This window comes from Protopterus annectens, chromosome 2.part1 (assembly GCF_019279795.1).
Source record: "Protopterus annectens isolate FY-2018-M chromosome 2.part1, PAN1.0, whole genome shotgun sequence".
Lineage (NCBI taxonomy): Eukaryota > Metazoa > Chordata > Ceratodontiformes > Protopteridae > Protopterus > Protopterus annectens.
In genome coordinates, this window is record NC_056729.1 from 1,200,599,835 (window position 1) to 1,200,623,722 (window position 23,888).

General features: G+C 44.2%; 1 protein-coding gene across 1 annotated transcript in view; it reads right to left on the reverse strand.

Annotated features, from left to right (window-relative positions):
* Positions 1-23,888, reverse strand: part of RPF2 (ribosome production factor 2 homolog) — a 651,328-nt gene that overhangs the window by 16,735 nt on the left and 610,705 nt on the right. Inside the window, exon 9 of the mRNA XM_044062732.1 lies at positions 21,800-21,944. Coding sequence (XP_043918667.1) covers positions 21,800-21,944 — 145 coding nt within the window. The remainder of the gene's footprint in view (positions 1-21,799; positions 21,945-23,888) is intronic.

Sequence of the window (23,888 nt, forward strand, 5' to 3'; positions counted from 1 at the left end):
ATTTCCTGAACCTGGGGTGAATGTGGATGTGAAGGTAAGCCAAAGCATCTTTTACATTTAGAGATGCCATGTAACCTTGTGGAAGGATAAGGGGAAATAATGTTTGGAAAAGTAACACTCTAAAGGTAGGAACCTTTAGGAAAGTGCTGGGATGGGACAGATCCAGTACTGGTCTCCAGGGGCCATCCTTTCTGGGTACCAGGAACATTTTTGAATAGAAGCCTTTTCCCCTTGAGGACTGAGGAACCTTTTGAATACCGCCCTGTTGCCAAAGCTCCAAAAGGAGTTTTGGAAGAGGGGTAATTGCTCGGGGGGGGGGGGGGTTGAGGGATGCCCCGAAGGTGGAGGTGGACTGCCAAACCATCAAACCATGAAATATCCTTTTTTGATTATGGAAAGAACCCAAGTGCCTTGGATGATGTTTTCCCAGACCATGTGAGCACTGGACAGGCAAAGGGAAAGGGGGTCAACTGCAGGGTAATCACAGACTCCTTGATTTGTCAGGAAAAGATTGCCTTTGTTGTGAGGATGGCTCAGAACTCCTGGGCTTCTGCTGTTTCTTGCCTCCTCCAGGAGACTTACTGGAGGAGTGCCGAATGGAGCTACAGATGAAAACAGGCTTTGAAGGGAAATTCCTGTGAAACCTGGGCACAGGAGAAACAAAAATCTGTCAACTCGTTGAGTGCCTTGTTTTTTTTTTCCTGTAGGGACTTTGTAAGGAAGCTGCTCCCTTACCAAATAAGGCTGAATTGTCTAGTGGTGCATCCATTAACTTAGATTTGAAGTCCTCCTGAAGGGGCTGCAGCCTGAGCCACGAAAATCTTCTAACTGAACCAGTAGCAGCTACCCCGGCACAAGCCTTTGCAACATCATAGCTGTATTCAACGGAATGTTTTGCTACCAAGGAGGAAGCTCTCAGGGTACACAAAGCCAAGGCTTTTCTGGAAGATCTGCAATGGCACTAGATGCCCGAGACAAAAGCTCTAAGGAGTACTTTGTCATTTGCGTCTGATAATTAATGGCCCTGAAAGCAAAGGTGGCTGATGTATTGGCCTTTTTACCCAGTCTCTCCGGGGTTCCACTCTGTCTGATGGAAGAATATCAGAGGAAGGAAGAATCCTAGAAGGTTTATCTGTAGCTACAGAAATAACTGCTGGGTCTGCAGCCGGGTACCTAAACAGGAATTTACAATTCTCAGTGTAGAATGCGTATGTGTGTTGTACCTTTAAGAAGCATTTCCAAGGACAGCACATGCATACAAATAGCAAGCACATGCTAGTGTCAGTGTCATTTTGAGAGTGCAGCCAGACTGTGAGCATGTATGAGAGAGATAAGCAATTTGTTTATAAGTTTATCTAAGTTAAAGTTACTAAGCCTCAATCCTGATGTGTTTGAACATAATAAAGCTGCTTTAACAAACCCACAACTGTTTGTCTGTTTTATCCTGACTAGACGAGTGACATGTCAGAACCGGGATTCCAGAGACTGCTTTTCAGAGCTACGAAGTGCAGAGTTAACAGTGAAGGTAAATTAAGAGAATCGCAAGCAAAAAAGGGCCAGAAATTAATCAAAGGTAATGAAAACTTGCAAAATGATTTTACTAAAAAGATAAAAATGGAGCATTATAAGAGCATAGAACACATTATTAGGTAAACGAATAGCACTGAAACAATTAAGCAAAGAAAAGGTACAAAAAAGCTCATTAATTAAACAAAATGTTCGCAGTTAAGATATTTGATAAAATGATTATCAGAAAAAGCACATAGGAGGTTCAGAGTTACCTCAGAATTGCAAAATGAGCATGTTTAGAGTAAAACGAGCATGATTAGAGCAAAATGAGCACAATAAAAAGATTAAATGGGCAAAAAGGGCACATTAAGCATAAATAAAGCAAAGTGACTGCATGTTTTTTGCAAATTACTATGTTTTGGCATAAATTACTATTTTGCATTGATTGAAGCTATTCAGAGCATAACAGTAAGTTATGTACTCACCATAACGTTAGATGTATGTAGTCCATCTCGCCTCACATTCTTCACCTGTGGGTTCTGCCTATTTACTAGCTCGAAAGCCTTTGATTGGCTGGGCTAAGATGGTATCCCACAATACACTGCTCCACATCCCCAGATCTAGTTTGCTGCCAACAGAAGTATAGTATACATCACCCAAACACACACACACCCTTAACAACGAGGTCCAACAAATTATCCAAAGGGACTCTGCAATACGAGAAGGACATGGTGTTCCTCCAAATCCTCCAGGCCTGGGGGACGGTGGGAGGGTAATGAAGAATGTAAGGCGAGATGGACTACATACATCTAACGTTATGGTGAGTACATAACTTACTGATGTTATGCAGTCCTATCTCGCCTACATTCTTCACCTGTGGGACAGCGTCCCTAGCACCTACATCCTGGGTGGCTCAATGGAAAATACTCCTGAGCACTGTGGAGCCAAAAGATGATCTGCCCCTGGACACCACATCCAATTTGTAATGGGAGACAAACGTGTGAGGAGAAGCCCACATTGCAGCTGCACATATATCATCCATCGATAACTTAGCCTGAAAGGCTGTGGAAGTAGAAACAGCTCTTGTAGAATGTGCTCTGATTGGAAAGGGCAGACTCTTTCCCCCTGCCTGATAAATAAAGGAGACGCAACCAGCTATCCACCTAGAGATGGTGACCTTGGAAACCGCAGACCCCAAGCGATTCTCTGAAAACGAAACAAAGAGCTGGTCTGACTTCCGCCAATATTTTGTCCTATGTAGATAAAAGCACAATTGTCTATGAACATCCAACAGATGAAACGGGTACTCTGCCTTGTTGGAAAAATTGGGGAAGAAGACCGGCAGTTCAATGGACTGATTAATATTAGATAAGGAAGCCACCTTGGGAAGAAAGGACGGATTTGGTCTCAGAGAGACTATCTTTATGGAATATCAAATATGGGGGCTTCACTGATAGGGCCAAGATTTCTGAGACTAGTCTAGCTGAAGTGATAGTTATCAAAAAGGCAGATTTCCATGTAAGAAATTTTAAGTCGCAGGAGGCCGCAGGTTCGAAGGGTGGGAGAGTGAGAGCCTGCAGAACGAAACTGAGGTCCCAGAGCATAACAGTTTGAGATACAGGGGGACGAAGCAGAAGAGTGCCTTTCAGGAATGCTTTACACAGTCTGTGTGCCATTAAGCTAGGTTCATAAGCTACATGAAAATTTGAAATAGCCGCCAGCTGAACTTTGATGGTGGCTGAGGCAGACCCTTGGTAGAACAAAGCAGACAGAAATTCCAAAACAGAATCGATGGGGGCTGTGTAGGGGTCAATACCTTTGGACTGGGCCCATATAGAGAACCCTTTCCACTTACTAGAGTAGATCTTCCTAGTGGACGGTTTATGAGAGGACGAAAGAATATGGACCACGTCTGGAGAAAAATCATGACATCTGACTACGGATGGAAGTGGAGTAACCAGGCAGTCAGCCAGAGGGTCCCCAGGGAGGGGTGGAACTGTCCCGACATATGTCAGCAAGTCCGGACGAGGGTCCAGAATCCAAGGAGTATCCACAATATAAGGTTGAAGGAAGGGGAACCATATTTGACGAGGCCAGTGTGGCGCGATCAGAATCAACCTGCTTCCCAAGGATAGCACTTTCTGAATCACCCTTGAGATAAGGGGAAATGGAGGGAAAGCATAAAGTAGACCCGAGGGCCAATTGTGCGCAAGAGCGCCCCCTGGAGATTCCCCCGGTGGGGGGGTCAGCGAGAAGTAGCTGCTGCATTTCGCATTGAGGGAACTGGCAAACAGATCGCAGCAAGGCTGACCCCATCTGCTGAATATGCTTTCCGCCACCCGTCAGTTCAGGGACCACTTGTAGGGCATGAGGATCGCTCTGCTTAGCCTGTCTGCAATCACACTGGTTTTCCCCGGGATGTGCGTTGCCACCAAGGACCATTGGGAAGCTATTGCCCAATTCCACACTCTTATGGCCTCCCTGCACAGAGGGTAAGATCGGGTTCCTCCTTGCTTGTTGAGATACCACACTACTGATATGTTGTCTGAGTGTATTGCAATAGTCCCTAGAGGGAGGACATCCTGAAGTGCCTACAACGCAAAAAGCACTGCCCTCATCTCCAGGATATTTACATGCAAGTCTATCTCATGCTCCTGCCACGTGCCTTGGACCATCTTGCTGAGATAATGCCCCCCCACCCTATCTGGGAGGCGTCCGTGGTCACTGTGGCTGCTGGGTTGGGTGGTACGTCCATGGTCACTGTGGCTGCCGGGTTGGGTGGTACAAACTGTTTTCCTACATTCAAGTTGTTGGTGCATAGCCACCAACTGAGGTCATGCTTGCATTTGCCTGTGATTAAGATTGGATGGGATAGCGGTAGTCTTTGAAAGGACCACTGGCCGAATAGGAGCCATTGCAGGATTCTCATATGTAACCTCGCTAACGGGACCATCATGATAGTAGACGCCATTGTCCCCAGTAATTGAAGAATTAGCCTTGCCTTCACACGTCTCAGAGGCATCATCATACAAACCTGTTGTTGTAACCCCGTGATCCTTCTCCAGTGGTAGGAATGCCCTGAATTGAATAGTGTCCAATTCTGCTCCTATAAATGAGACATGCTGTGAGGGTAGCAAGGCAGATTTTTTCCAGTTTATTGTAATGCCTAACTGGTGACAGATTGATGGTAGTATCTCTGTTTTGAAGAAGTAGATGCTTGGTGGGGGCGGAGAGGAGCCAGTCGTCCAGGTACAGAAACACCTGGAATCCTTGACGTCTTAAGTGAGCCGTCACCACTGCCATGACTTGGTGAACACCCTGGGGGCTGTGGTGAGACCAAAGGGCAGGGCTCGAAACTGGAAATGCCTGGCTCCCAGCTGGAAGCGTAGATGACATCTGGATGCTCTGTCCATTTTGATGTGGTAGTAAGCATCCTTCAGGTCGATGGAGCCCATCCATACTTCTTTTCCCAACAATGGGAGAATCAATTGTAGCGTGACCATCTGGAATTTGGACTTGCGTACGTAATGACCGAGTTGGCTGAGGTCCAAAATGGGTCTCAGGTCTCCCGTTCTTTTCGGCACCAAAAAGAATCTTGAGTAAGTCCCTAATCCGATCTGGTCTGGGGGGACTGGTTGGATGACTCCTTTTTCTAGCAGCTGAGAAACCTCTGATGCTGCTTGATCCCTTTGACTGGGTGGAACGTCTGGGATCCGTTTGACGAGAGGGGGTGCGGAGTAGAATGGGATGGTGTAACCTCCGGCGATTATCCCCAATACCCATTGGTCCTGGGTGATGCTGAGCCAGGCTTCCAGATACCGGGAAATTTGACCCCCGACTGGCTCCGGAGAAGCACAGTCGGGCAAACCCTCAGGAATGAGAGTATGGGGAACCACGAAAGGAATCGCGGTCCCCAGAATTGCGGGGGCCCCCTCTGCATCTGGGGCGACATCTCCCTGAATATGACCCCCCTCCCCTGCCTCGGGAGGGGGTCTCACCTTGTGCGGCAGGAAAAGGCCTTTGTGATTTCTTGAACCACATCTTTCCCCCTCGCTGAGCCTTGGGATAAGGTCTCGACGGAGAGGGAAAAACGGACTCCTACGGCGACAGACAAGGTCTTTCCCTCTTGCTTGCACCTGGTGAGGGTGTCTCACTTTTTTCCCGAACAAGGAGGAACCATCAAAGGGGGAATCAGTGAAGAAAGATTTAAAGGCCTCTGCAAAGTGACACAGGCGTAGCCAGGCTTGCCTCCTGAGGGCCACCCCTGAGCTAGCCGCCCTACTCGTTCCCTCAGCCACGTACGAAATAAGTCGCATGGATGAGTTAGCGATGGAGTTGAGGGTAGAGAGCTGAACGTTGACAGTCTGGGCCACCACCTCAGGTACGTTACCCGCTGGAGTATCTCCTAACTCCTTAAGGAGATCTCTCTGGAGCCGCGTGAAATGAGACAAATAATTCAGCGACCACAAGGTAAAGGTAGCTGAAGACAGGGTATGCTTCCCGTACCGGTCCATAGTCCTAGACCTCCTTGTTAGGAGGATGGACCGAAGAAGACTCAGCAACTTCCTTCTGGGTGGCTGCCGCCACCAACATAGCATCTACCGGGACTCCCTTAGTTAAAAATTATTTTCCTTGGGGAGCGGACAAAAATTTGTTGGGACGTCGAGGAACAGGCTCCACAGAGTCAGGACTCTCCCACACCCTTCGACAAATAAGGTCAAGGAGCTCGTCGAAAGGTGGAGACACCCAGGAGGCGGAGGGCTGAGCGCCAAAAGCCTTAAGGAATACTGACTCCTCTTCGGAGGGGGTTTTGGAGGGCCAGTCTCCTCTGTTTCAGGATCTCCAGGATATCGGAGAACGAAACGTCCTCGGAGGAAGACTTGGGGGACCCCTCTGATTCCTCGAGGTCAGTATCGGAAGTGAGGGACTCGTCCTGGGAGTCTATGTGCTTCCTCTTGCACAATTTCTTTCTGGGGGGTTCCTCAGGCACAGGTTCCGAGGGCCCCCTCAGAAAGAAGGGGACCGCTTGTGAGGGTATCCTTAGGCCCTGGCGCTCTGCTGTCCAAGGATAGGTGGGCGTCAGAAGCTCTCGCCGGTGTTGTGGGGGAAGGTAGAACCGATCCGAGAGAAGTAGCTGACCTAGCCAGCGCACTACGCATAGCCTCAAAGGCGGGACCTCCCGAATAGGAGGACCGACCGCCCTCCAAGGCTATGACCGGGACCGGTGTCCCCACAGCAGAGGCACCGAGAGGGAGGCTTGGAACCGAAGGGTGTTCAGAGGCATCCCCCTCGGGCCCGACCGAGGAAACCAGAGTCTCGAACCCTGTGGACAGAACAGACAAGGTCGGAGCCGATGCAGGCACAGATAAACCCCGCTGGGGGATCGGAGCCAGTGCAGGAACGTCCCTCGGAGCAGAGCTTACCGGCTCCGACGACAAGGATGCGCTCGGAGGAGGAATAGCAGAAACAACCTTAGGAGCCGTCTCCGGAGCCGACTGGGTAGGAGCCGAGAAAAGTTTGGCCAACACCGGCGACTGTTGGAGCCTCTGCACCACCCTATCTACATCCAAAATCGGAAAGCCTGGAGGACTTGGAGATGGATGGAGACCTAGACCTCCTATCTGGAGAACACTGCCTCAAACTTGGAGACCGGCTCCGAATTGGTTCCAGTACGATCGGAGCGGATGCAGACTCACTAGACACAGCTACCTCCTGCGGCCCCGATGACGGTGGAGCCGAGGAAGCAGACTCAACAATAGTGATTTTAGAAGGTGGCTTTGAAGCAACAGATGGAGCCGGAGACCTTTTCTTGGATTTTAAGGATTTAGACTTCGACTGGGAGCCGAGCCTAAGTCCTCCTCAAAGGACGGTTTTAGCAGTCCCTTTAGGATTAATTTGTTTTTCCTCTCTTGGAGCACCAGAGGAATAAAGGTGTGGCAGAAACTGCATGACTCCTGTAGGTGGATGGCTCCAAGACGGTAAACACAGACCGAGTGTCCATCTGTGATGGACATCTTATAAGCACACTTCGTACACTTTTTAAAGCCCGAGGGCTTATGCTCTTTCTGCTCCTTAGACATTCTAAGGCCAACAACCATAGCAGCTGCTACTGACAAAAAGTGGGAACCTCTAACACAGAGACTGAGAGTCAACACAAGTACAACAACCAACCAAGGCACACGGGAGAACCTCTAACTAAAATGGTTCTCCACTTAAAAAACTACAACGCACCAAAAACGACAGCCAGACAAACACCACAATGGAGGACTAGATCCTCTAACTGAAACGGACCTAGCCCGAGGGAAGTCAGGGATACCACAACACACAAAAACACTCAACTCACAAAACACTAACGCAGCAACAAGCTAAAGCTCTATTTGGATAACAACAATCAGCAAAAGTTTTCACAGGAGAAAGGTTTTAGCAATACTTAGCCACAGCCAAGTCGAGACCACGTCCGAGCTCTACAAGTGGCAAACAACATCTGGGGATGTGGAGCAGTGTATTGTGGGATACCATCTTAGCCCAGCCAATCAAAGACTTTCGAGCTAGTAAATAGGCCGAGTCGATATTCGGCTCCGAACCCAATGTAGGCGAGATAGGACTACACAACATCTAGAGTTATTCGAAGTATTTCAAAGTGTGTAAAAGTACTTACAGTGTACGTTTATTACTGTGCATTTATTCTGAAGAGTTTATTGTGTGCAAAGTGCAACTATTTCATGAAGTGCAGTCAAAATACAGGTATTTCGAAAAGTTTCTTATGCTGGGTGTGTCTACTTGCAAAGGGCTGCCATTACTGCCTGTTTTTTGCACTGTAAATAGCTATTTAGCAAAGCACAGGCATTTTAGAAGATTTTCATTGTGCTGTGTACTGTTTATTCACAAAGTGCAGTTATTTCAAAATGTTTCTTACTCTGAGCTTCTTCTGCCCAGTTTATTTGCACAGTGCAGTTTCTTTGAAAAGTTTCTTACACTAAGAGGTGATTTCTCAGAGTACAGTGATTTCAAGAGTGTTCTTGTGCCGCAGAGGCTTATTTTGCAAAGTATTTTGCAGAGTTGTTCGTCAGAGGCTTATTGTGCTACTGGTTATAGTTTCAAGTACTGGCACAAAGTGTGTGTGTTCATGCATACTTGCAAAAGCCTTCACTTGTACATGTATTAACATGGCAGAGGCATTTGGAAGACCAGGTCCACTTGTATTTGATCAGAATATTGCAGAGAATTGGAAGTGCCACGGTTAGCATTGTTGCCTCACAGCAAGAGGTTCTCCAGTTCAATTTTCGGCTGGAGTGCCTTCTGTGTGGAGTCTGCATGTCCTCCCCGTGGTTGAGTGATGTTAAGGACATGCAGGTATGTGCAGGCGTGAATAGGTGCGCCTTCTTTGAAGGTTGGGCGTCGGGCTGGCAACTCGGCACCGTAAAAATCCACTGCCAATCATGAGCGGACCGGAGTTCCGCTGTGGTGACCCCTAACCAGGAAAAGCTGAAAGACATTACTATTGCAGAGAATTGGAGAATATTTTAGCAAGAGCACAATATTTTCATACAAGCTGCTTATTCTGACAAAGATGCGCACACCAGGGCATTCATTTTGCTAAACCTAGCTGGGGCAGAGGCCATTGAAAGAAAACATTCATTTGTGCATGCACCAGCAGTATATGAAGGAAAGGGGGAAAACAGTCTTATTGTTGTACAGGCTGAAACAAGGGAAGACCCAGAGTGTATGAAATGTAAATTCAGGGAAATGTGCAACCACCCAGACAAATGCTAGATTACAGAGGCATTTGTTTTACACAACAGATGCAAAGCCAGGAGAAACATTTACAGCTTATATTACTGATCTGAGAAACAAAGCTAAAATGTGCAGGTTTGGTGAATTAAAAGAGGAGTTAATAAAGGACAGGCTTGTGTGTGGTATTAACAGTACTTCTGTGAGAAAGATTTTGCTTCGTGACAGCGATTTAACGCTGAGTAAAGCTATTGTGATTTGTCAAATCCATGAAGTTACAGAAAAGCACACAAGTATGCATGCAAGTGATAAGAGCATGGTTTCAACAGGCTCTAAAGCAAATGTAAACAACATGCCGCATGCGGCTAGCAGAAAGAGGCTTAAGCACATTGCAGCCGCAGCTCCTGCGGGTGTAGCAGGAAAAACCCATCAAGTTCGAAGACTAGTTCAGTTAAATGAGCATGCTCAGTGCAATACAAGAGTGACTCAGCAAATCCGAAGTCGAGCTTTGTTAACTGTTGCAACTGTGGTGACAGCCATGGGTCTAAAACAGAAAAGTGCTTAGCATTTAGTCAACAATGCCACAAAAGTGTAAACAATGGAAACATTTTGTAAATCAAGTGAACCTCACTCAATTACAAAGAAAGGCACTTAAAAATGCAAGGTGATCATATAGTAAGCTGCAACCCTACTTTCTATGCAGATGGTGTATCAGTAGTTGGTGAAAAGGATCAATGCAGTAGACTTACTGCCAAAGAGTGAAGTGTTTTGTACTATCCTGATCCATGGTAAACACACTGAGCTCAAATTATACACTGGTTCAAAGAGTAATGTTATGTTAGCAGAAGCATTTGCTAAAGTGAGAGCTGGTGAGCAACTTAATTTGGCCAGTTGTGCGAAACCTGTTGCTTATGGAGGTGAAGAAATTCAAACTGAAGGCTCAGTAGTGTTTTTATGTTACTATGAAGTCAATAAGCCAGTAATTCTTTTCTGTGATGCTTTAACATTTGGTCTTGGTGCAGTTATTCTTCAAGAGGGCAAACCAGTAGCCTATGTATCTAGAACTCTTACCCAAACTGAAATGCAATATGCTGAAATTGAGAAAGAATTTTCGGCGATTGTGATTCCATGTTTGAAGTTTATTTATGGTTGAGCTAGCCAGATTGAAACTGATCATCAACCTCTAGTTAGTATTTTATTTTAAAGAAGCCTATGCATTCCGCCCCAGTGAGATTACACTGAATGATGCTCAAACTTGTACAACTTCAAAATGGTCTATACAAAAGGCAAACTTCTTTATATAGCTGATACCATATCCAGATCACGCAGAAATAAAACCAACAGCTTGACACAGAGAAATTTGACTTCAATATCATGGAAGTGCATAATTTTTCTACCATGAGACTTGATAAGCTGAGATCATACAAAGAATGATCCAGTTTTGCAAAAGTTCAACCACTACATCAATGTAGGATGGCAGTCAAAAGCAATATAGTGTACCGCCTGAAGTGCAACCTTGTTTTCCTTACAGAGATGAGATGTTGATGGAAGATGACATTATTTTCAAAGGTCCTGAAATAGTTGTTTCTACTTCCTTACAACGTGACTATATCCAGATTTTGCACCATGGTCACCCAGGTTCCGAACTTGGCCTTCTCTAGCAAAATACATCAACAAGGTACTTTCTTCTTGCTCAGTATGCAATAGTATTAAACTGCATTTGCAAAAAGAACCACTTCAGCCAAGTCCAGATTCTGAATTACCCTAATCAAAAGTAGCCACTGATATATTCAAGTGGAACAATCAGCATTACTTAGTGTTGGTAGACTCTTACTCAAACTGGTTTGAGATAGATTATCTAACCTGATGTCCACTGTTATCACCAAGTTGAAATGTCGCTTCTCAGTCCATGCGAGTCCACAGAAGCTGATCTCCAACAAGTAAATTATTTCAGAAATTTGCAAAAGCATGGGACTTTGTACATGTTACCAGTAGTCCTAAATACCCATGGTCAAATGGTCTAGTGTAATGTGCAGTACAGAGTGCAAGCAATTACTAAAAAAGTCAAAGTGTGACAATAACAATTTCTTTTGGAATTTACTCAATCTCGGAAACATACCCAGTGATGATATACTTGCCTGCTCAGAAACTTTATCTAGGCAGACCATAACAACCTTGTCTATCAGGTCCATTCTGTTGAGGCCTAAAGCTAAAAACAACAGAGTTATCAAAGCCCAACTATTCAGAAGGCACTCTTTCAAGAAGCTCAGTCGAGCAGATTTCTTCGTCCAGTGAAAGGAGAGACAGTAAGGATACAAATGGCAAAAGGTTTTGACCGGATTGGTCAAGTAACAGGTATATGTGCCAAGCAGAGATCCTACTTTGTAGAATATGAAGATGTGGAGTACAGGAGAAATCGCAGTCATATTCTTCCTGTATCAGAACCGATATCGCAGTATTGTTCCAGTGACACACGCAATAAAATGTCAGAGCAATCCAGACAATGCCCCTGTTCCAGAACGTGTCTTAATTCCTACTTCTGTTCCTGATGTTTCCAAAGCTGAACATTCACAGAGACAGTCCCAATTGCTAGACCTAATTCTAATTTCTATGTCACATGATTTAGTCATATTTTATTTCCAGACCTAGTGTGAAATACAAAGCAACCTGGACACAACTGTATTATATGTATTTAGTTCTGCATAATTGCATGTCAAAGAATTATTTTGTACTAGTTGCAGGTCAATCAATGTCATCAGTAATGCGTGACTCATTTCTCAAAGGAGGAGGATGTAGAATGTGTACGGTTTTGTACCTTTAAGAAGCATTTCCAAGGACAGCACCTGCATATAAATAGCAAGCAAGTGCTAGCTTCAGTGCCATTTTGAGAGTGCAGCCAGAGTGTCAGTATATATGACAGAGAGTTTGTTTACAAGTTTATCAAGTTACTCAGTCTCAATCCTGATACGTTTGTACATAATAAAGCTGCTTGAACAGAACACACAACTGTTCGTTTGTTTTATCCTGAGCAGATGAGCAACATTCAGGGACCCTGTAGAAGTTGTCAGACTTCTTGGGGGCTGGGGCATGGGAGTCTAATTTGTGAAGTATTGTGGAAAGCATCCAGAAACACAGTATGCACAGGAGGAACTGCAGAGGGGCCAGAGAAATAAACTTGTAGTAGCTGATATATTTTCTGGACTTTGGACTTGGATATATGGAAAGTATAACACGATGAAACAGCTTCTGGAAACGGATTAATAACAAAAAATGTGGTTTATTCACTTAAAACAATAAAATGAAGCACTTTTCATTTGATCAGAGATATAAATTTCATCTAGTTGTGTGCAGTGGCATTTCTGAAGTTTAAATTTGGAAAGTATCCTATTTAAAATGTTCTCCCATTTTCAGGACTGTTTCACCAAAGCATAGCTCATCCATTGGGAGTCAGCACCTACTGACTCCTCTTCAGGGGAAACATATTCCTGTCCTCAATTCTTTTTTGAGAAGGTTGGGAAACAGGTGTAGGAGTAGGCTGAGAGAAAGGCGGCTTAAGTGCTATAAAGGCCTGAAATAAGATTTGAGAAAAGGCCTAACAATCTGAAGGTGCCTCCCTGGTAAGGGACAAATGCCTAGTCTTTTGCTTTATCTTTGCAAGAGGAATGATCCTATGCAACGTCAGAGGACCGGACAAAGGCATACATTCAAATGTATCAGACTAACTCTTTTCATGTGGTGCGATCCACAGATGTGCTTCTCTGCCGATGTCAACGTGGCCTCAGAAAGTACAGTTGTGTACACTTACCATAAATGTAGATGTTAAGGTGTATTCACTGTTGCAGTCTTTGCATTTGGGTAATCTGCTGGCAGGTTATCCTCAGTCGGCCTGAATTCCAAAGTCTTGGGTCCTACGTCAGTTGCTGTCTCCTCTTCCATGATGTCAGGTCGCCAGGGGTATAAAGCATGCAGCCGACGCCATTTTCTTTAGTTTTTCTTGCCCCAGATGTCAGGTGCCCCCCAAAAAGGTAGCAAAAAAAAATTGTGCGTGTATATATATATATATATATATATATATATATATATATATATATACACACACACACACACACACACATCAATATTTACCTTCATCTACAAGCAAATACACCACATAGGTTGTAGAAGATAGAGAAGGAAAGATAAACTCCAGAATGAAAGGGGGATGGCGGGAGGGTAACATGGACTGCAACAGTTAATACACTCTAACATCTACATTTCTGGCAAGTGTACATAACTGTACTATGTTCTTCGTGTTTCACTGTTGCAGTCATTACATTTGGGTAGAATCCCAAAGCTACGGTTGGGAGGCTGGAGCTAAACAGCATTAGGTGCGGCTATATGGCCCTGCAGAACTGCAGTGGCAAAGCCTGCCCTGGACTTGGAGTAGAGAGGCAAATGATAATGCTTTGTAAAGGTGTGAACAGAACTCCAAGTAGCAGCCTCTAGAATGTCTTTGGTTGGTACTCCTCTGAGAAAGGCTGCTGAAGTAGCTGCAGCTCTGGTGGAATAAGACCTAATGCCCTTGGGCAAAGGTTTACCATACTAGTGTAAGTAGCAGAAACGGATGCAGTGGCTTATCCACTTTGAAATGGTCTGCTTTGAAATAGCCTTTCCTTCTGATCCTGCAGCATATGACACTAGTAATTGCTCAGTTTTTCTTAGAGCTTTAGTCCTGCTCAAGTAGAATCTTAGCTGTCTGTGTACGTCCAAGGAATGCAGAATTCTCTCCCCCTTGTTCTGCGGATTTGGATAAAAGTTTGGCAGATGAATTGTTTGGTTAAGAGCCACACTGGAAACCACCTTAGGCATAAATGTAGGATTTGTCCTCAGAGACACCCTGTCCGGGTAAAATATGATAAAAGGCTCTACAGCCATGAGGGCCTGTAGCCCAAACTCTTCTTGCTGAAGTAATTGCTAGTAGCAGAGCTGTTTTCCATGATAAGAACTTTATATCAGCGGTAGCAGCTGGTTCAAATTGAGGCAGGGTGAGCTTTTCCAATACATAACTGAGGTCCCATGCAGGTAATGGTGACCTTCTAGGAGGCCTTAAATATTTGGCTTCTCTAAGATACTGCTTTAGTAAAGGATGAGAAAAGATTGGTAGTTCTGTACTGTAATGAGCCGAAATGGCAGAGGCATGGATTTTAATTGATGAGAAAGATAGGCCTTTGGTCAAGCATCTCAGTTAAGTATTGTAATATCTGAGGAATATTTGGTTCTGCTGTATCAGTTCCTTGTGCTTGATTCCAAGCACAGAATCTCTTCCATTTTCAGCATAATATTTTCTAGTAGTGGGCCTTCTGGCTTCCAAAATGACACCCATCACAGCTTTACTGAGAGGAATTGTTTGTATAACTACATGATCAGCCATGCCGCCAGGTTCAGTGTCTGCAGTTGATTGTGCAGGATCTGATTGTTTTGCTGGGACAGTAGTTGAGGTCTTTGAGGTAAGGTCCAAGCTGGGTATTGAGACAAGTTCCTTAGGATTGGGTACCAGTTTTGGCGGGGCCAGTCCGGGGCAATTAGCATCATCTTTGGTTTCTCTTGTCTGACTTTTAGGAGGACATTGGGAAGAAGAGGCAGAGGAGGAAAGGCGTAAACTGATAGGTTTTTCCAACTGAAGGATAGGGCGGCCACTTTCCATGCTTGTCTGTGATAAGTCCTTGTGCAGAATCTTTTCAATTGATAATTTTTGAGGAGAGGCAAATAGATCTATGTTTGGGCTCCCCCATTTCTCTGTTATCATGCTGAAGACTTGTGGATTTAGTTTCCACTCGTGAGGGTCCATAAGGTTTCTACTTAAATCATCTGCCAGAGTACTTTGCTTTCCTGGCAGGAATCAAGCTTGAAGATGTATTTGGTAGGTCAAAGCTGTGTCCCACAGTGTCATGGCTAATCTGCAAAGGGGGTATGAGTGTGTGCCCCCTTGCTTGTTTATATACCACATGACCGTGGTGTTGTCCGTCTATCAGTAGTTGTCGTGGCGTTGTCCGTCTTTATCAGTAGTTGTCCTGGATGAAGTAAGTCCTTGAAGGCTGTTACGGCATTTTGAACAGCTAGCATCTCTTTCTGGTTGATATGTAGATGCATTTGTTTTGGGGTCCATATGCCCTGAATGCATCTTCCTGCCATGTGGGCCCCCCCAGGCATAATCTGATGCATCTGTTAAGGTTTGGCTGGCAGGGGGTAGAGTGAAGGCCCGTTCCATGTTTTGGTGACATGCCTTTGCCCACCATAGAAACTCCTGTTGTAGGCAGGGTATGAGAGAAATCATTGTTTCCAGACTGTGAGAATGTTGACTCCATAAACTTTTTAAGTACCATTGAAGTGTCCTCATATGCAGTCTTGCATATGGAATCAGTAGGATGCAGGATGCCATGAAGCCCAAAGCCTGCAGAATTTGTCTAGCAGATAACTGGGTTTTTGTTGCCATCAGTTTGAAGTAAGTAGTCAGTTGCCTTTGCTTGTCTGGTGTGAGGTAAGCCATCTGGGCAGTTGTATTCAAGCTTGCACCCAGGAATGTTATCTTTTGAGAGGGTACCAGTTGTGATTTATTTTCGTTTATTGTGTACCCTAGGCATGTTAGAAGCCTTTTCACAAATGCCAGCTGTTGAAGAAGAATGTCCTTGCTCTCTGCTTGAATGAGACAGTCGTCCAAGTAAGGGTATATTTGTATACTTTGTCTGCAAAATGCAATTACTAGTGCCAGGCACTTTGTGAAGACCCTGGGCACAGTAGATAAGCCAAAAAGCAGTGCAAAGAATTGGTAATGCATAAAGCCAGCCTTGAATCTGAGGTATCTTCTGCACAACTGACTTATTGGGACATGCAGGTATGCCTCTTTTAGGTCTAATGTCACCAGCCAAGCATTCTTGCACAGCATGGGCAGAAGTTGCAGCAAAGTCAGCATTTTGAATTTTGGAATGTCCAGGTATGTGTTCAAAATTGATAAATCCAGTATTGGCCACCAGGCCTTGTCCTTTCTGGGTACCCAGAACAGTCTTGAGTAAAAACCTTGTCCTTTTTCCTGTTCTGGTACTGGTTGAGTGGCCCCCATATCCATGAGGGACGTAACCTGTTTCTGTGCCTCTGCCCATTGATTATTGGGCAGATCTGGCCACCCATTTGCCATTGGCAGGGTGGAAATGGTGGAATCTGTATCCCTGTGATACTATGTTTAGTACCCACTTGTCCTGGGTTATTAACTGCCAATTTTGAGCAAAAGGTGCTAATTTTCCCCCTAAGGGTGCTGCCAAAAGATAAGTGCTTGGTGTAGGCAGAGGGAAGTCATTGGGACTGTTTTCTGTAGGTTTGCACTTTATCTCCTCCAGATTTGGAGGTAGAAGCGCCCCATTGCTTTGACCTGTATGAATCTTGCGCCTGGTATCTGGAACCCTTAGGGCATCTGGATTTGCCCCTTTGAGCTCTGTCTGACACAGGAAAGGACCAATTTTTTGTAGGCCAGTGTCTACTGAATCTTGGTGGCTGCACTTGTAAGAAGTCTTTAACAGTTTGCATAGACTTAGCTTTGTCTTCCATTTTCTTTAAAACCTCTTCTGCCTTAATACCAAACAGAGTATCATGCTGTAAAGGTGCATCTAGCGATTTAGCTTTAACATCAGGCAAATTTTGTTCCTTTAGCCAGGCATGCCTTCTAATCACAGATCCAGTAATTGTGGCCCTGCAGGAGGCTTCTAAGGAGTCAAAACCACATTGCAAAATATGCTTTCCAACCTGTTCAGCTGCATGCAATAATTCCTGCAATTCGTTATTTTCTGCACATTCAGAAATCAACATCATTTTCTGTTTCAGCAATCCCATAACATGTTGTTGATACTTAAGCATATGAAATTGACAGTTTAAGGCTCTGATTGCCAAGGTTGCAGATGTATAAACCTTTTTTCCTCATCTGTCCAGTGCCCTTGAATCTCTGTCGGAGAGGGTAGGATTTTTTGCTGTTAAGGCCTTAACTCCCTTACCCTGTGAAATAGTTTCAGGATCAGCAGCAGGCTTTCTAAATAAAAATTGATGTGAGTCAGGGACCCCTGTAATATCTGTCAGGCTTACTGGGAGCCGGAGGTAAGGAATCATGGGTCAAGCTGGACTTCGAAAACACATCATCCACAATGTCTAAAACAGGGGGAATGGCCAAAGGCCTGTGCTGAGGGAGAAGAAGGAAATCCCTGAGCCTCTTTTTTGATTCTGAGAAGTCTTGACTCTCCCAGTGAAAATGCTCCCTCAAAGTATGCAAGGTTTCCCCAAATTAATAATCCTCAGGAGGAGAAGCAGATGGTATAGACTCCTCTGCATGAGAATCCTCATAGGGAGGTATAGATAAATCCTGATCAGAAGAGGAATCAGAAGAAATAGAAACCTGATCTGAAGATTCATAATCAGTGTCTTGCCTAGGCCTCTTATCTGGAGGGGAATGGGTACCCCTGATCAAGGTAATAAGGTCTTCAGCCATTTTGATTATCTGTTTTTTAGGCATAGAGGCCTGTGCACGTGGCTCATGCGTCGGTTTTTTAGTTTTAGAAGTTGTTTTTTGTCTTTGGTTTTGCAGCTGTCGTTGGTTTGATATACAAATGTTGAGGTCTGAATACACCCTCAGAAGCCAGTGCCTGCTCAACGGCTCCAGACCCATCCGAGGGAGATACATCCGTCTGTCCAATACCTTGAGTATCTTGCGGCATGCCGGACTCCACATGGGTGTTGGTAGAGGCCTGCGACTCGAATGCAGCGGGTATCAGGGCCTGCGAAAATACCTCACTGATTACCAGTGAACCGGCGACTGGCTTAGGAGAAGCTTAGTCTGTTTTGGATCATGACTGCCTTTCTCTATCCTTTTCTTTGTGTTTTTTATGTACTCCGGTAGTCGGACTGCTATCCGACATTTCTGGGTAGTTAAATCTGTTTCCAAAATACTTTGAGGCAAAACCATACTGATGCTTAATAGTGCGTTGGTTAAATCTAGCACAAAACTGACAGCCAGGCATGTTGTGATCAGGACCTAGGCAAGGAATACAGTATAAATGGAAATCCTTATGAGGTATTTGCTTCCCATGAGTAATACAATTATTAACTTTTTCTGACATCTGTATGGAGCAAGAAAAAAAAAAGTTTCCCCAATGGGGTACTTCGCTTTAGTGAAGACTTCAGTTCTGAAACTCAAACTCGAATATTTCAGTAGTCGGCTGACTGGCAATTGCGAAACGCTTCTGCTTCGGGCATCGCGCAGCAAGAAAGACTAAAGAAAATGGCGTTGGCTGCATGTTTTATACCCCTGATGACCTGACGTCATGGAAGAGGAGACAGCAACCGAAGCTGGACCCAAGACTTTGGAATTCAGGCCGACTGAGGGCAACCTGCCAGCAGATTACCCAAATGTAATGACTGCAACAGTGAAACACGAAGAACATCTGGCCTTGGCCTGTGAATCCGTGCCTGAAGTAGGATGAACCTCCGGGTTGATAAGCACTTCGGGAGGAATGTCTGACATTGCAGGTACAATGGAAGCTGCAGGCTGAGACTTCTTGGCCTTATCTTCACCAGCTCGGCATCAGATCCTGAGGTACCCTCTATACGCTTAGCTAGTAGCTTAAGCCACTGGTTCTCTAAATATATTGCAAGAGAGAAAAGCCTGCTTCTAATAGTCTTTGGAATGAAGGACTAGCTAATGTTACAGGACTTGTGGTTGCGATTAACAAAAGAGACACTGAGAATGGCTGTCCTTATGTGGAATTTGTCTTCCACACTGGCACTTGACCTTCTTGGATGACATAAACAAACCAGTAGTAAGAAAAAAAAAATTCCCCAACGGGACACGTATCTGGCAAAAAGATGAAGTTGCAAACATTGAAATGATTAGACAGATGGTCAGAATGGCATTCTGACTGGCAGCAGAAAAGTTCTGAGGATGGTATGCATGTATGTCGCTTTTATGGCCTACTCCCAACAGCAGCCTACATGTGACATCCCATGCACTCTACAGTAGTACAAGACTTTTGTATACTGGCAGACGTTGGGTCGCCTTCAGGCAGGAGATCCCTTAGGTTAAGAATACTGCAGCAAGTGAATAGGACATCTGTTCTGTAAGTAAGACACTAAGTCCTCCATTTAGGCGGTGTCATGGGCACCTATTTCACCATATAGACTGCCCATGTCCCTCTATCACTTGGCGTGACTGACAAGTGCTATAGTCACTAGCTTGGTTGGCCACACCTACATGTTTCCCTGCTTGCTTGATATCATCCCTGCCCCATGGCAGTGATCAAGTCAGAAGCAGCAGTTTGAGCTATATAGCATCCACTCCTTCCCACAGCATGGAAACATCCATCCTCTCAGCAGCAATTGTCAAGTATGTGAGCCACTAAAAGAACTTGTCATCTGGGGTGCTGTCAGAGCTCAATTCTTTAATACCACATTAACACAGATATTGTTTAGACACAGGTCTTCCTCTTTCTTCAGTACAGGAGGACATAAAAAGCTGGTATGAAGCTATGATGTTTTTCATTTTGTTTAAATAGTATCTCAATTGTCTGTGGACATCCAAATAGTGCAGGATTCTCAAACCTTTATTTTTGTGATTAGAAAAGAAAAAAATCAGTTGTACAGCATGAGTGAGGGGAAAACTTGTGACATAAAGGAAAGGATGATTCTAATGTTAACTTTGCATTTGTGAAACACTAGAAAGGGCTCTGTGCACATAAGGGCCTGTAGTTCTCACATGTTTCTAGATAAAGTGATGACAAGCAAGACCAGGTTTCCATGTCAAGAATTTCAGGGCTACAAAAGCAGCATAGATAAAAGGAGTTTTTCCAAGACAAAGTTCAGGTTTCATGGAGGAACAATTATGTTTCTAGGTGGTCTCAGCTGTACGGCTCCTTTAAGGAAGTTTTCATCAGGCTGGAAAAGAGTAAGAGGGGATCCATAGGTACATGCAGGCTGTGCTGCCAAAGGTCTATAATCGCTGAAGCATAACCCAAACCTGAACTGCAATGAACAGTTTAGGCAAGTACAACAGTCCCACTGACATCAAAAGAAGATCCTTATTCTTGTAGCTTAAGACTGAAAATCTTTTCCATTTGGCCAGGTAAACCTTCCTGGATAGGTGGTGATTTAAAGCTTCCTTAATGATAGCACATCTTTAATAAACTGGTGCCTTCAGGGCAGCAGGATTAAATTTTTCTACCTCCTGCTTTGCCTTTCGGATCATGGAAGGAGAAGGGGAATTGGAGGAAAATGGAAATGTACACCTCTCCAGTTGAAGAAGACTGCATCTACTGCCAGAGTTTCTTTATGTGGTGCTCTGGGGCAGAATTTTCATAATGCATGTAAAAGGAAACTGGTCTCTCTTTAGGACACACCATCTGTGAACTATTTGCAAAAAAAATCCCTTGTGGAAATGTGTAGACCCACTAAGTTCAACTGAGACAGGATGCAGACGGCATTTATGGTTATTTGGAATTGAAGGTCTATTGCATAGCAGTCACAACACCTGGGAAAAAGGATAAGGGTCCCTCTTGACTGTTTATATAAGGACATTCCAGTCGTCACTTGCAAGACTACATTTTTAGATGGGCTTGAAAATTGTGAATGCTTTCATATCTTTTGTACTGATACTGACTGCTTGTGATTTGATCCCACTTTGTTCTCCATCCCCACCCACCCCTGACATCGCTTCCTTTATACTGGGCATACTGCTCCTAATCTAAATTCTAACTTATCAACAGGACCTCTCTCTCCTTCCACCTGCAGCACCTTAACATCCATCTCAATAACAACCACTCACAAACTCTCACCCTCCCAACCACAGAAACTTTACATCTACTTGATATGCTCTTCATACCATTATACACACCTAGCTTTCATTATCAGTGCACTTATACTCTGCTCCTTATACCCAAGACTGACTTCAAGTATCATTGGTACTCCTCCGATTTTCACATTACAACATAACTGTAACTACCTAATTAGAAATGACTATCATCCCACTTAGTTCCTATAATTATCTCTACCTCTGCTTTCCTCCACTTCATACTACTACTCCTCTCCTTTCTCTCCTCCATAACCATCAACATTTCAAATATGACTTTAGACACTGTATCTACAGCTTACAAATTCAACACTTAAACACCATTATTTATATTAACACTAACAGGCCACACATGTCAAGAATTACTGTAAAAGAACAAATGACTTAATGAGGCATCGGCCACCATAACACCCGAGTGTAAAGTAAATGTTTGGAAAAGGTGGCAGTGATTGTAAATACAAGTAATCAGCACCACTGGGCATCCATGCTGCAAATCCAGATGCCATTTGCTATAAACCAAATAGCTAATTAGATATTGTTTGAAAACTATTTTGCAAAATGTTCTTCCATACAGTAAATAACTTTGCATAAATGTGAATAACTATCAAATGAACAAATGCTTAGCTTAAAAGTAAGTACATATTTTTTTGTCAAAAACATACTGTAAATCAGTGATGCAAAAATGTTTAAGTGTCAGACCGTTACCTTCAACGCTTTAGGCTGCTTGAGAGCTCTTTTATACAAGTCATCTGATGCCAGGTGTGTCCTTCTCAGCACAAAATCTAAAGATGGACCCATTTCTTCTAACTCGATTCTTGGTGTTCTACATCCAGACTTCTTCAGTAGCACCCTTAAGAACAGGAAAATGATTCAGAAAACGATGGACAAAAATGTAAATTAAAAAAAGGATACTGGGAAGTACTGCGGTACAAATAAAAGAATTGAAACAAAAGATGGTTATGCCATGTTAAAAAGGGCTCTTGGTTGCTATGCTTCTGACTCAGTGTTGTAGTTTTTGTATCTGAAATGTACCATTGCACTGTACAAACTTACTCATTTTTAATAAACTAGGTGTTCTTTGGTACGCAAATAAAAGTACAGTTTTGTACCTACCATAAATGTAGATGTCCGATAGATATGCAACTGCAGTCATAATTATGGGTTGTCCTTCCTCAGGCAGCCCTCGGTCGGGCGAATTCCAAAGTCCGGGTCCGGCGTCGGCTGGTGTCGCCTCCTCCCCGACGTCACAACGGCTGGAGTATAAAGGCATCGGCTGACGCCATCTTCTTCAGTGTTTCTTGCCCCAGATGCCAGGTGCCCTCCTAGGAAGGCTAAATTTGGTAAATGGATAAAAATAATCCCAAACATGCACAACAGTAATAAACAGATACACCATAGGAAATACCCCCAGCTAATGGGAAAAGGGGTAGGGACTCAAAAAGAAGGATACATAGGGGTAGGAGGGTGGGAAAATCCGACTGCAGTTGCATATCTATCTGACATCTACATTTATGGTAGGTACAAAACTGTACTATGTCCTTCAAGAATGCAACTGCAGTCATAACATATGGGTTGAATACCATAGCCAAGCTGGGGGTGGATGGAACTATGATAAGGATGGTGTAGCTAAAATCCCTGCAGGACTGCCAAGCAAAGCCTGCTCGGGATCTGGAGTATAAGGACAGGTTGTAGTGCTTGGTAAATGTATGCACGGAGCTCCATGTAGCAGCCTCTAAAATGTCCTTTGTTGCCACTCCTCTTAGGAAAGCTGTGGAAGTGGCTATAGCTCTGGTGGAATGTGGCCTAATATTGGCTGGCACACCTTTTCCATGGAAAGAATAGCAGAATCTGATGCAATGTCCAATCCATTTTGAAATTGTTTGTTTGGAGATTGCTTTTCCTTGTACTCCAGCAGCATAGGCTACAAACAGTTGGTCAGACTTTCTGGTGGCCTTAGTTCTGTCCAAGTAGTAACGTAGTTGTCTGTGTATGTCCAAAGTATGCAGTAGTTTTCCCCCTTATTTTGAGGATTGGGGAAGAATGTAGGCAGGTGAATAGCTTGATTTAGAGACACCCTGGAAATAACTTTTGGCATGAATGTAGGATTGGTTCTTAAAGAAACTCTGTCTTGATGAAAAATGAGGAAGGGAGGCACTGCCATGAGTGCCTGTATCTCCGAAACTCTTCTGGCAGATGTGACTGCCAAAAAGAAGGCCATCTTCCATGAAAGAAATTGCATTTCTGAAGTTGCTGCTGGCTCAAATGGAGGAAGAGTTAATTTTTTCCAACACATAATTGAGGTCCCATGCAGGTACTGGCTGTTTTCTGGGAGGTTTGATATTCTTTATTCCTCTTAGAAACTGTCTTAGCAGAGGATGAGAAAACACTGGAGGGTCACAGTTGTATTTTGCTGAGATTGCTGAGGCATGAATCTTTATTAAAGAGCATGATAGTCCAGTATGAAATAGTTCTGCCAAGTATTCTAAAATCTGAGGTATACTCGGTAATGCTGTGTCCTGACCCCTGTTGGCATTCCAGATGCTGAATCTCTTCCACTTGGCTGAATAGGTTTTTCTGGTGGAAGGTCTGCGTGCTTCCAGCAAGATCTCTTGAACTGATTTTGAAAGAGAATTAGGTGGAGAAGTCATGTTAGCCTCCAGGCTGTCAGATGTAATGTTTTCAGGTCTTGATGTACAGTCCTGTAATTGTGTTGTGTTAGGAGCAGGGGCCATAGGGTCAGAGGCCATGGTTTGGTCCGAGTTATGGTCAATAGCAATGGGTACCAGTGTTGCCT